Below are 13,743 nucleotides of genomic sequence, written 5' to 3' on the forward strand. Positions count from 1 at the left end.
AGAGATTTTTGCAAAGTTATTTGTCTTTCTTTGGACAACTTTGAAGCAGCTGGAGTTTTGGCATGTTGTTTGGTGCCCATTTTTGTTGGCTGTGTATGTGAAATGGTACATCCATCAGTGAACAAACCTTGCGGGTCTGGTGCCTGTCAGACAAGGCACCAGCTAGATGAAAAGATGTTCACTGATTAAACAAATGAGTTCTTCCAACAAATTGATGATGAACTTCATATAAGTAGTTCCATCATTCACTACTTGCTCCAGTCCTGACTGCCTGTTTAAATGGACATTGATTTTGTTTGGTAGTGTACAGTTAACTTTCTTTTGCAGTCGTCTCTTTCTCATTCTTTAATGTTCCCATCCACAAACCATCTGTACCTGCATGTAGACCTTCTAAAGATGGTGCTGAATACAATTTTTGCCAATTATGAAATATCAATTATAAAATTTCTTGCAATCTTAGCATAGATATTTTGGTTATTGTGACAACACAGGACTGCATTTGAATATGGGCCCCGTTTTATTCTGACACTGCCTCAGTGTTTCCCTTCTCTCAATAAAAGCATCCTTTCCTGGCTTATGTAGAACATGAAGCTTGTTCCGCCCATGCCTGCGGATGGCGGTAGCAGCCCCATGGTGAAGCCAAAGGGAGACAAACAGGTGGAGTACCTGGATTTGGATCTTGACCCTGGCAAGTCCACCCCACCTAGGAAGGTAGGAAGGAACTTGTTTTGCATACCCCACCACATTGAACAGCACACTCCCAATTAGAGGAAAAAGTCTGGAGGATTTTCGGCACTCACCTATATGGTTTTCCTTCTCTAGATGAAAAGCAATGGAACTGGCATGGCAGCATCAGATGAGCGTGTTGACTATGTGGTTGTGGACCAACACCGGACACAGGCCCTTAAGAGCACCCGGGAGGCCTGGAGTGATGGCCGCCAATCCACAGAGACGGACACCCCTTCCAAAGGACCCAAGTGACCCTGTTGTCCCAGCCGCCAACCCACACTCCAAATCCACAAACCGTTGGGCCATTTGCTTTAGTGTTAGCTCTGGTTTGTGCTTTGGGGCGGTCCAGCTGTCACGTTCCACCTCAGCGAGATCCTTAGTGTGTAGGGGCCAGTGGAGCTTCATAGCCACTCGACTGTCTTTAGTTTACACTGCTGTCAGGCCAAGAACAGCACTGTGTGTACAGTTGTAGAAAGAGGAGTGGGCCAGGAATAAGCTGTGTGCAGTATGAAAGCAGGTGGAATGACTGGACTTGTCCTCTGGGTTTGACTTAAGCAGACTCATGAACTTTGAACATTCACTGCCTCCTATATTGGATATATTTTTTTGTTCTGTGGTTCACCTTGTCAGTGGCCGGTGGGCTGATCCAGAGTTAACATTTCCTTAAATTATAATGCTGTTTGATGTTGTTTTGGAGTGTAAGTGAAATCACTTGATAACATGATCACAATACTTTGTCAGTGCAACACTTTACTAGTTAGCATAGCTAACAGTTAATAGTGTTGATTTTTCAGTTTCTCCTGTTTGAGCTGGGTGAAGTTTCCATGGGCACTGTTCACAGGTCAGTTTTACTAAGTCTTCACTTTGTCTTAGTGGATCACTGAAACTGAAACTCTGTGTCTCAGTCGACTTCAAACCACATCCCTGGGATAACCCAGTACGATAGAATTTTATTGAGTTTTATTACTTTTTTTCTTTCAATGCAAAGGCAGTTGAACTTGTTCATTTTACATGTAACCAAGTGCTCAATTCAAGCTTTGGATTCACGCAAGGTTTAACCCACTGAACATGATTTGATTTCCATTTACTTTGTAAGTGGAGATGCTTCAATCTGTTATAATGGAAGTGCAAAGACTGTACAAAAGTGTTATGTATATAAACAGGAAAAGTGTCCTTTATTTGTATGGAATATCCAGCGTGTTTGGCTTGAAGGTATGTGGATTCTGCAGGGTAGAATCCTGTGCCTGTCTTAGGTGGTATCAGGACTTGTGATTAATGAATGAATTACTGTGAGTTTTTAGAACGTGACAGGTTTTCTATAAGTTATGCAAAGGTATCAAACTTAGGCTACAGAGAGAAAATCAGGTACTCTTTATAAATGCAAACTAATACAACTATCCACTTCTAATTTATTTCTCAAGTTATTTCATTAGGTGGATGTCGTGTCCACTTTTAGCTCAGTATTCTTGATTCATATGGAGGAACATTTGCTAAACTCTGTTAAAATGCTTACTTTGACAAGCACAGGTCAATTAGTTTCACAGGTTCATTGATATTCCTTATTTCTCTCTCCTCTTAGGTTTAATTTATTTCAAATTGAACTGGCATACAGTTTTGGGAAATTGACTGCCTCATGTAGTCAACTAGATGCATCTTTTATAGACAGTGAAAAAAAATTTGTCTGCATAGATCTGTGCTTTACTAACCTGTGAACTCTCAGTCAGAAGTCCCAAGCATGTGCTGCCACAAGATAAAATCATTGCTGTACATATTTTGCCACCAGTTAGATTAACATGTATCATTTGAAAAATGTGCCTACTAAGTCATCTTCATTCTTCTTCACTCTTTCCTTATTGCAGTCTCTGTGATATGGACTGCAAAGCTGATGACGCTTTATCTTTTTTAATGAATCTCAACAGAAAATGTAAATTTTAAAAGTGGACTAAATAAAATCAGACCTCTTATGCATGTGTTGTCTTTCTTCAATATGATTTGCTTCTTGGTTAGGAAATCACAATGGAAAAGAAGAGACAAAGGAATAAACTATCATTCCACATACACCTAGGCTAGCACAGGTTTTTAATTCCTATCTCTGTCAGTTCCAGAGTCAGTTGTTTTAATGAACAATTAAGTAGTTAATAGTTTTTCAAGAACCTTTTCTACACATTCTGAGTGATTGTAGTCTGGAAATGTGATCTTATCTGCATACAATAAAATTTATATACAAAATAAATCCAGGATTAAACAACCCAAAAATACTTCTCCTTCCAGCAATGACAGTGTCAGTGTCTTAAATTGCCTTATTTCACACAACCCTGTTTGTGCCTGGCCTGGTTTGCCTAAAGATTTCAACAAATCCAACTACAGTATTCTGACTGCTGGACTTTCTACAGTTAATTCACTACTTAAAGTGAAGATGGCAGTGGCCAGAGTTTCTTTGTAAAAAGCACTGAAAAATATCACGACAATAATGTAACCGAATTTCCCCACGGGGATCAATAAAGTAACTCTTATTTTATCTTAAATTATCTTATAAAAATATAATGTTACAGAAAATTTGGTTAATATAGTTGTAAATCGGGTAAATAAATTTGCCTCATCATGTTCTTCCTCCCACAGTCCAAAGACATGCAGATGAACGGTTGTTTGTCTATATACCACATGTCAGCCCTGTGATAGAGTGGCGACCGGTTCAGGGTGTACCCGCCTTTCGCCCAAAGTTGGCTGGGATTGGCTCCCGCCTCCAGCCACGTGACCTTTATGAGGGTAGGAGGTATGGAAAATGGATGAAACCAAACGTATATCACTTCCGCCGGCCATCTTTGATGAGATAGTATGTCGAAACTTCGGGAGCGATTTAAAAAAGATCTTCGAACCTGAGTTACACGGCGGAGCAGAGATACTGTTTTGTGTAATACTTGCATAGAAGAATCGTCGATTAATCTGGAAGTGTCTTCAGTGAAGAGGTAAGGTTTGTAGAACCACATTTACGCTAAGTGAATGCCAAGGCTATCGCTGTTGCTAATGCTAATTTGAAGTCAGTATTACTGGGGAAAAACGTTTGTATTTGTGATGCGTGGCATTAGTTAACTCGTAAGTTAGTAAAGAAATCGCAAATGTAAAAGATGGGCGAAGAGCCTGATTTCATAGGTTTAGTTTATTTATTTTTTAAGAGTGACATTTTCCAAGTAGCGTTAGCTAACTAGCTACTTACGAACAGGTGTGTGTGATGCAGAAGGGTGGCAAACAACGACCAAATTAGCCGAACAAAGTAATCTTAACGCAAAGATTATTTTGAATTTTGTTAAATGACCAGCTAATTTACAATTTCAGGGGGGCAATTCATTGTATGATCCTTATATCCCCCAAAGCCCTGCTCTCTGTTAAAGTTTGTGCATCCTTGGGCAAATGACTTTGTTTTGCGTAAAAATAAGTAAATACTAACAATGCAGCAAGTAGATATTGAAAGTGAGTGTTTCTTAAAAAAATAGACAAAAAGTTAAATCATAATTGTGGCATGCATGAAAAAGTTTTAGCTGAGGATCTGAAATGATATTTGGTCAGCTGCTTCCTGTAATATCATTAAGAAAAGGCAGTTAAGTATTCATAATTTTCCTAACATGCAGTTTTAACTGAAAGTATTCTTTCAGAACAAAAACAAGATCTGGAAGATCTTTTTGTCTTAAGAGATGCAAAGGTAGAAAAAAGGTAGTGTGTTTTGTTTTTTTCAATTCAAAAGAGGTTCCATTTAATTATAAAAGGCTCTGTTGTTATCATGCAGGTTTTATTAATTCTGCTTTGAAGGATTTTTCAGTTTGTTTTCACCCTCAGTCTTACTATTCTTAGTTCTTGTTACAGTCCTCATCATAGTGCTTTATGCAGCTTGGTGTGGCGTTATCTCTCAAGGTGCCAAAAAGGCCAGAACACCAATTTAGAAAGACTGCACAAAGCCAAAATTTATTCCCCCGTTTTTAATTTTACCTGTACTAACCACTAGATGGAGCTGTTGTTTGAAGAACTGTCTTTGCTCAGCCTAAATGCTTTCCCTTTGCCCACACCCCTCCAGTGCAGAGGCATCTACTGACATGCTCCTGTCTGAGGCTCTGCAGTGCTGTGGTAACCTAAATTACATTTACAATTTCTTGACCATGAACTTCACATGTGAAAGTCCTGTTCTTTTGGGTTACTGCATGAGGCACTGAGCCAACAAGGGCCATGAAATCCATCCATCCATCTATCTACACGGGGTGGTTTGGAGTTTAAAAAAATTATACTACCTTCTCATTTACATTCAGGTTATATTTATGTGCACAAGGCTGGTCCCATTCTAAGTTTGATATCGGCAATTTAGCACTATGCTGATTACTTTTTCCTTGTGCTTGATAAGATACAAAACAGGACTGGCATATAATCCCCTCAACAGCTAGTTACTATAGATTTATGCATTCAGTAGAGGCTTCCAGTTTACTCAGATGCAACATATGGGCTGACTGGCCGCACAGTCACCTCTAATCCAATAAATCTGTAGTACTCCACTATCACAAGATCACTACATCCTGCGGAACTCTGTCTTTAAATTTCAGTGGTTGTATGTAACCTTTAATTGCTGTGCAAATAACCTAATTAAAGTAAATGTCATTGTCATATTGGGTTGATTGTAATTGCTCCAATGACATGCAGCAGAGAGTAAAATTTTGCCATCGGGTGGCTTCATGCCTGGTTCAAATGGAATTTTTAAAATGTTCATGTCACTCTGATGCGGCTGATAGGGTGTCAGGTTAACATATGGCACTTGACAGGTTTTGACTCATTTTCTTTTTAAATTGCCCCCTTTTCAGCTTTCCTTTGAATTTCTATTTTTTTATGGGCTTGATGTGTGAGAACTAGATTACTGATAATGTCATCATCTAGGCCCATGCCAGAGTTATTTTCATCTTATACTTATTCATTGGGACCTGAACAACATCTCTCCATCTGTCAGCATGTTTTCCAGAATGCTACGAACATGTAACATAATTATGTATATAAAAATATGCTGTCTTATAATCTTTCAACTGTCATTTACCACTTTCTCTGCTCTCTTTTTTCTTCTCCTTCTGAAACAACAATTTCAGCAGCATTGTAAGTGATAAAAATGGATCATAAGAACCGCATGTCTCAGCCCATACTGATCTGATTAATCTGTTAATGGCTGTATTTCCAAAAACCAATATCCTACATACAGTATAAATTGTTGCTATTTGAGCTTTTGTATTCTGTATTTTGTGGATCTTATTTAGCTAATGCACGTGTTACATACGAGCACTGATCAGATGTTTGATGCTTTATTCAGTTCAAGGCTTCAAGCAGTTTTGTTGTGAGAAAAGCACCTTAATCACTATCTGTGTGTCATGATGAGGGAGTGTTTGACACTGAAATGCAGCTTGAGCCTGCTCTGTTTGTTTACACGTGTGCCTCTACCTACAGTCATAGTTGTGTGATGGTGCAGCCTGGGGAGCCTCTATGCAGTATCTTTGGCAGTGTGTGAGTAATGGGGCAGGGAGAGAGTCTCTGGCTTCTTAACAGGGCCAACAGAATAATTATGAGGCGAGGTGAATGGCTGTTCCTGGGCAGCAGGGAGCCTGTGAGCTTTATTGGGCCTAGCCTGTCTTTTTGGACCTCTGCCTGGACTGATGGGAGCAGTCTGCAAGGTGGCTTGGGGTGCTGTCTTGTGGGGCCTGTTAGAGAGGTACACATGTCTAGGGACAACTGTGTTGCGTTTTTGGTGTGGTTTGGAACAATGACAAAGGGAGCCATGTATGAAGTTTCCAAGCCAATTGAAGCCAGTAGGGGTGCGACTTTAAATGAGAAATTGCAATGGTGCTCTTGTCAACAACATTCTACTAACAACATACCTTGGTAATTAACACCATTAGTATTAGTGAAATGTCAGCACTATAGACCACAGTTTGCAGGTCCATGCACAATTATGCAGGTCCATGTCATATTAATGGGGGAGCTCACAAGAAGTGCTGAAAATGAACATTCCTCTAGAGACATGTTTGCCCTAGTAGGCATCATTGGGCTGGCAGTGTAATTAATTGATGGGGTAGTGGCAGCTGTATGTGTCCTCTGGTGGTTACATTTGCTAAACTAAAACTAACTAAAACAAAACCGATACTAATATTGATATCTGCAAGTTTGGTGCAGATAAAGCAGAACCAGCAGATTATGCAATACATACCTTGTAACAGATCACACATAGAGTGAGATATTTTCAGGCAGGAAAAATAAATTAGTAGTTGTTGTCTGAGACAAGCTGTGAAATTGCTAAGTGACACTGTCTCTAAATGATCTCAAACATATCTCCTTCCATTAGTTACTTGAATAATATTTGATCTATAAAATGTGAAAAATGATGAATTACTGCTCATGACAGTTCCTGAGAGTCTAAGGTGACGTCGTGAAATGTCTGGTTTTATGTGTTCAATTAATCGATGATCAGAATTGATGCTGATTAAATTCTTTAAACAGTCAATTGAGTATTTATAGACTATTTGTAGAGGAGTAGCTGCAGTGCTACACATAGATGTCAGTTAATTATATAGACTTACTTGCTATATAATTAGCTAAAACTAATGCAGTCTACTTTTTGTTGAAACTATTTTAGAGTAAAGTTGATTCAACTTCACGTTGTTGAATTGGACTGCATGATACTGAGAGGTAATTCTAATATTTTGTCCAACCCATTTGTATCAATGAAGGTAGATGTAATATTAGAAACGCCTCACTGTGTAACAAAACAATTCAGCAGCACCACAGCAAAAACTGTTCCTACATTATGCCGTTCATGAAGGCAGGATTATTGCTGGGCTGTTGTTTCACACTCCATTAATTTTATATGGGTGTATTTAATAACAAACTAGAAACTGTATGAGTGTATACACTAATGCCAATATTTCTGTGATAATCCAACATCAGCCAATAATATCAGTTTGGACAAGTTATTGATTGGGCTGTAGTTGCATCAGTACATCACATACATAAATAGCTGGTGGCTGCTGAAGAACCGCTAGAAACAAAGTATTGCTTAAATTGTGTTGTTTGTTTTCTAGACATTAAAAGTGAATTTCAGGAGTGAGTTGTGCAATATATGGCTTATCTGGTTGTCTCCAAATGTGTATTTTCATCATAAATCTACTGTAGTAACTATATTGTAATGTTGTCCTGGAAATATGATTTTCCAGGTTTAAATCTTTAACTTTTGTTGGTGTGTTCTTTGTGTGGGTCTTATTTCTTTTTGCTGATGCTACACATTTGGCCCGCACGTATTTTGTTTACCTCACTTTTTTTTCCGCCAATATTTCCGTGTGACTGTTGGTTGAACCCCCTCTCCAACTCACCTGTCACTCTGAATGAACATCTTGAATCTTGGATGTACTTCTGATCAAATACATCTCATTACAGTACTTCCTGGCAGCCCTGTACTGAGTCATCTGTTTACCGCATCTGTCGCACTCCTGGCAGCCGTTCTGTCATTCTCTTAACTCTCTCTTAACCCACCCAGTCAACCTCTCATCTCACCCACGTGCCTTCTATCTGTCCAGCCCCCCACCCAACGGCTGCCTCTCACCCTTTTCCTCTATCCCCTTCATTCTAAAACCTCTAATCACATTAAGGTCAAACATGCTAGACTGAATCTAAAACAACTCACAACGCTCCATCAGTGCTCAGTGAGTCCAAATACACGTTGCTTTTTTTGTTCTATCCAGACAAAATCAATTTCTCCTCCTTGTTCAGCCCTTAAAGTCAGTCTTACAGCAGTGTCCTCTTGACACTCCTCCCAGCGTATTGTTGTTGCAGTGACAGAGGTGGATAGGCACTCTAAAAAAAATACCTGTGGTTTAATAAAATCAAGTAGAGAGCAACATAGAGATTGTTTCATCACTGTGTGCGTGACTCTATGTAAAAATCTAGATGTTAAGTCAAGGGTTATTTTGGGTATATCTCCTTAAATATTCAGTCTTCCGTCTTCCTTGTCACTGCGAATAAGGATTGTACTGTACTTCTTGAGAAGAATGTTTTATTTTTTTGTTTTGTTTCTTTTTTGGTGGGGGTTATGTTTTCTGTATATTTCTAGATCAAAGCAACCCTCTTCTCCCCTGTCAAATCCCTATCACTCAGCAACACCCTGGCCTCACCTGCCTGCTTGTGCCCTGTCTTTGACATTATACTGTGGATCTCACCTCCTGGCAATGGGCCAGAGGAGAAAAAAGTGAATGATTTCAAACCCCACCCCCCCACCCCCCCTCTCTCTCTCTCTCTCTCTCTCTCTCTCTCTCTCTCTCTCTCTCTCTGTCTCTCACCAAAGCTAATTTGATTTAGCGAGGGCTTGAGGATTGAGTTTTTTTGTGTGCGACTGCAATGTCATCAGCCTAGATTTGGGAGCCGTAAAACCATTACTGTATTGCAAAGAGTGGTAATTGTATTTAGAAAGCAGGATTCAGTGGGGAATCGTAATTCAGCTTATGATTTACGTCATTTTCCACTCCACAGTTTCACTGCATTTATTGCACATTGGCACAGGTCCATTAACTACACTGATGATTATTATGTTACCAAGGATATAACTGTGCAATTCTATTGCTCCAGATACTAACTTTACACTTCATAATGAGGTACTATTAATTTTTAATAGCTTAAGGAATTTGCCTGAAGATAATACTAAATTTATCCCTCCTGATAATGTACTATTATGCTTGGGCTAACATCAGTCACTCTATGCACAATAGGACTAAATGTTTCCCAACAGTTCAGTGATTTATTAATAGGATTTTGCTAATCGCCAGTATTGTAGATGATCTGCTTCTTAGAGATGACTTGGAGATCTCCCCCATAGATGAGAAGTTAATGTTAGTGCAAAATTAATTGCTGGGGAGAAGGGGACCTCAGTTGTGCATATTAAGATAACAATCTTTGATCACACAGCTGCCTGAAGATGGCATGATATTTCCTGCCTCCCGCATGCTCGCTGTAGGAGTCCCTTGACTCAAATATAGATTGGCTTCTTGAGTCTGGTCTTGGATGTATCCGAATATGTTTCTGCCTCTGTCTTCACTTTTTGTTTTGTGGTGTGTCAGCTGTTCATCTGTGGAGCTGGTTGTCTTACACAGCATCTTGGAGCTTGCCAGTCTGACAGACTGTCAGTAGGGCTTGTGTCACATTATTGTCAGGAAAAATCTAAGTCAGGGAATATGCTACGTTTTTGAAAAGCCACGTCCGTAAGGCTTGTTGACTTTATTTTAGCACCCAAGAAACTTGTTGTGGAGGAAAAATACTCCATTTTTAACCCTCGTGTGACCTAATGCCTCCCTTTGTAACATACTGTGGTCTATCATCATTACACTGTCTCGAGGAAAATTCATTATATATTGATAATTTAGATGCTATTTATGCAGATTACTGGAAATATCAATTACTGTGACTAAGCTGGGAGGATGTTAAGCCCGGCTCCTTCAATCTCTTCTCCCTCTTCTAAGATTGCTGTGTATTACGAGTTGGAAGCTGTATTTCACTGCACAGCAACATCCTACCCCTTATAGTTATGCATTATAGATCATTAGTGCTGTGATTATGTATCGCCACTTGCGACGTGGCAGTTCCTGTTGAAAAAGCAGGCACCTCATCAGATGTAAGTTGCCTGAAGTGTTTTTAACAGGGGCTCGCCGGTGGGGGACACTTGAGAAGGAAACACAGTTTCAGCTGGTCTGTGTTTTCCCAGTGAAACCCACTATCCATCTGTGTAATAGGCCTTGTCAAAAGTTTACTGAGAATCAGCATTTCACTTTGAGACTGGGCTGCGTTTACCATCGAAAGGGACTCTGATAAACCACAAGAGCCCATTCAGGCAGTGAGCAGGCTTTGATGCAAAGTGATATCCTGACAGTCACTGTCCTCCTCATTCGGTTTCCTATTGTCAAGACTATAAAACTTTTCGATGTGTTGCGTCGGTGCACATTCATCCTCCTCAGTGCCCTGTTAGATATTTACAAATTAGAGATAAATGCCGTAATAACTTCATAATTATTACCTTTCCTCTGCTCAAACTCTAGTCTGAGTAACCTGCTGCCTCATTGAATAGCTTCATGTATTAACAGTCATTATTTTACCTCCCATGGGAGTTTGAGATCATTATCCGCCTTTTTGAGTTCAGATATTGATCTTGTTCACAGCTCAGCTGCCACGATATTCACAGAATTTCAGCTTTCTGTTGGATTATAGTCTTTCAGCTACACCAGTGACATCTAAAAGAACATAATGTTTATTGAAAAGAATGATTGGAATCTATGTATTTTTGCTGTGCCATAAAAGTGTTATGCGTCTTTTAAACAGCTTAACCTGGTCATACCAGATAATGGCTGATACTGCCATAAAGTATATTTGAGCTCTTTGAATTGTATTGGTTACTTACTTGATCAACAGTGTATGGTGAGAGTTTTCTTGTACGACAGCTTGTGATGTTTTAAGTGTAATATAAATACTAATTTATATACCCCATAAAACCATAACCTTTACTGGGGCCTTTACTGGGGCCTTTACTGGGGCTAATGTTGTCATGAAAATACAACTAATGTACCTATATACTTTTTTTTTTTTTTTTTCTATGATCAATGTGTTTATTGTTACAAATTTAATGGAATAGCCCAGGTTAAAATGAAAAAAAAAAAAAAAAACCCAAACAAACAAAAAACTAGTCTTTGGACATATATGTGAAGTGCACACAAAGATATAGTACTATTGATTTTTCTAGCCTAGAAAAAAAGTAATAAAAATGAACAAGTGTGTGCACATTGTATTTAAGCTATATTTAACTGTTTCTTTTGGAACAGACCTCAGTTTACAAACGCTTTTGACCTACTGCTGTGCACTTTGTTAAATTTTTGTGTCCAGAGTTGGTGAGTGCGGGCCAGAACAGCGTGAAATTAAGACAACACATTGTTGCTAGATGTGGTAGCTGACTGTTAGTCTGAGTGATGATAACCTGTCCTTGAACTGAGTATAGATCATTTTGGCATATTTTGAACATATAAACTGGCTGTGACCTTAAACCCCAAGTAAAGTCTCTATGCTCACTCTGACACTAGAAATCTGCTGCCTCACAAAATTGTTGTGTTGCTTTCTTGAAAAGAGGAGTAGAATCTGACTAATTGAATCTAAATTTGACACATCACACAGGTGTAAATAATTCTTATTCAATTTAGCTGTTTACTTAAAACAGAGCCATTGTTAGTGTTATTAGTAACACCTGCAATTGTGAAGTCTATTGGTACTTTGAATGGGCTAATTCAGTCAATTGGCAACTATTTTGGCAAGTCTTTCAGCCAAAATGATAAATAGTCTGTGTTTCCAGCTTCTGTAATGTGATGATTTGCTGCCTTTCTTGGTGGTAAACTGAATACATTTGAGTTTTAAAGTGCTAGTTTGAGAAACAAGCAATTTGAAGACCTTACCTTGAGCTGTGGAATATTATGATGGCATTTTACTGTATTCTGCTGTTTTCCCACTAAATGATTTATCAGTTAATCAAGAAAATATTCTGTAGATTAATTCTTAAAGGAAACATTAACAAGGATGTTATTTGCAGCCCTCTTTCAGCGCAATAGTGGGATTGGTGCATCCCTAGTGTCATCAATTACCAGGCATTGTTTAGTGCATTGGAAGGGCGTGTTTGTGTAGACACATGTGGATGGTACTGAACCAGATGTCAGTTTATGTGTTGTTTGATGAATTGTGGGGCCAAGGCGCTTAAAAAAGAAAAAAAAAAAAACACATACAGTAACCACTGACTTAAATACTTTCAACTGCAAATTAGCAAAGTGATTTGTGCAGGTGGTCTCAGCCAGTGGCGTTCCAGCTACTTTGTGAGGCAGCTGCAAAAACATCTGCTCAGAGGGGGCTGACTTTCTTGTGCTGAACGTGCAAAATCCAGAACAAATGAATATACGACACTTTAAATTAAGTTGACTCGGAGAAGAGGAGGAGGTGGCCCTTTTAGTTGCCACATTGCTCTTGTCCCTGGAGAACTGTTGCCTAATGTAGGGTATGTCAATATTACATGAAGAGCCAAACAGAAGTTGACAGAAAAAAAAATTGCATACATCCTTGAAACAAACACCTTTTGAAATCTGCTTGTAAACGCTGCTTAGACAAACTATCACGATATTAACAAGCCTCTCACAGTCAATAAGCTTTCATACACAATGCTGAAAGTCCATGGTTCATTCACCACTGGAACACCTGTATGACACTTTTATACACTAGTGAATTGCTCTCATACACACTGGGTTCAAGAATGACAGCAGAAAGTTTAAATAGTTTATTTCCACTTGCATAAACAGAAAGGCGGTTAATGTTTACTGTGAGGTAAATGCAAAATTCGAGGCAGTAGAGACATACACAGAGGCATGCTATACACAGGTACATTTTGTTTTTTATTTCTATGCATTGTTTATTTTATTTCACACATTATTCATTTCAGGAAATGAATTTAGCAAATGTAGAATATATTAATTTTAAGGAGTTAAGTTCTGAATTTTTAAGAGGGTTTAAATAAGAGTTAATATATTCAGATGCATATGCATCTCAGATTAGGAGTATACAGTAAATCAGTGGCTGATAAATTATTCTATAAATCAGAGAATTTGTTATTCTGCTAATAAAGATTTCTGCTGGTAATTACTTCTGATAACTGGGGTCTTTTTCTCTCAACAATTTCTCTTTCAAGGGAAGTATATTAATTAAAATGTATGTATGTAAAAAAAAAACAGTTTAAAATTAATAGCCAGCATGTAATATTTTCACATGAACTACTAAAAACCCACACAGGCTAATGCTTCTAAACTATGCTGTTGAATTTTTCTGCCCCTTTGTTTTGCCAGAAAGTTTTGTGTTGAAAAGGCAGTAAATGGTCCAATCCTAAATGTTTTCACACATGACTTCTCGGATAGGTTGATGTCATGATTATTCTGTGGCTCT

General features: G+C 38.6%; 1 protein-coding gene across 6 annotated transcripts in view; it reads left to right on the forward strand.

Annotated features, from left to right (window-relative positions):
* Positions 1–2,693, forward strand: part of gab1 (GRB2-associated binding protein 1) — a 50,389-nt gene extending 47,696 nt beyond the window's left edge. For all 6 annotated transcript variants that reach the window (XM_041035765.1, XM_041035768.1, XM_041035769.1 and 3 more), the window contains 2 exons: positions 583–711; positions 823–2,693. In XM_041035765.1, the coding sequence (XP_040891699.1) occupies positions 583–711; positions 823–981 (288 nt within the window). In that variant the 3' untranslated portion in view covers positions 982–2,693. The remainder of the gene's footprint in view (positions 1–582; positions 712–822) is intronic.
* The last annotated feature ends 11,050 nt before the right edge of the window (positions 2,694–13,743 follow it).

The sequence above is a fragment of the Toxotes jaculatrix genome, chromosome 4 (assembly GCF_017976425.1).
Source record: "Toxotes jaculatrix isolate fToxJac2 chromosome 4, fToxJac2.pri, whole genome shotgun sequence".
Classification (NCBI taxonomy): domain Eukaryota; kingdom Metazoa; phylum Chordata; class Actinopteri; family Toxotidae; genus Toxotes; species Toxotes jaculatrix.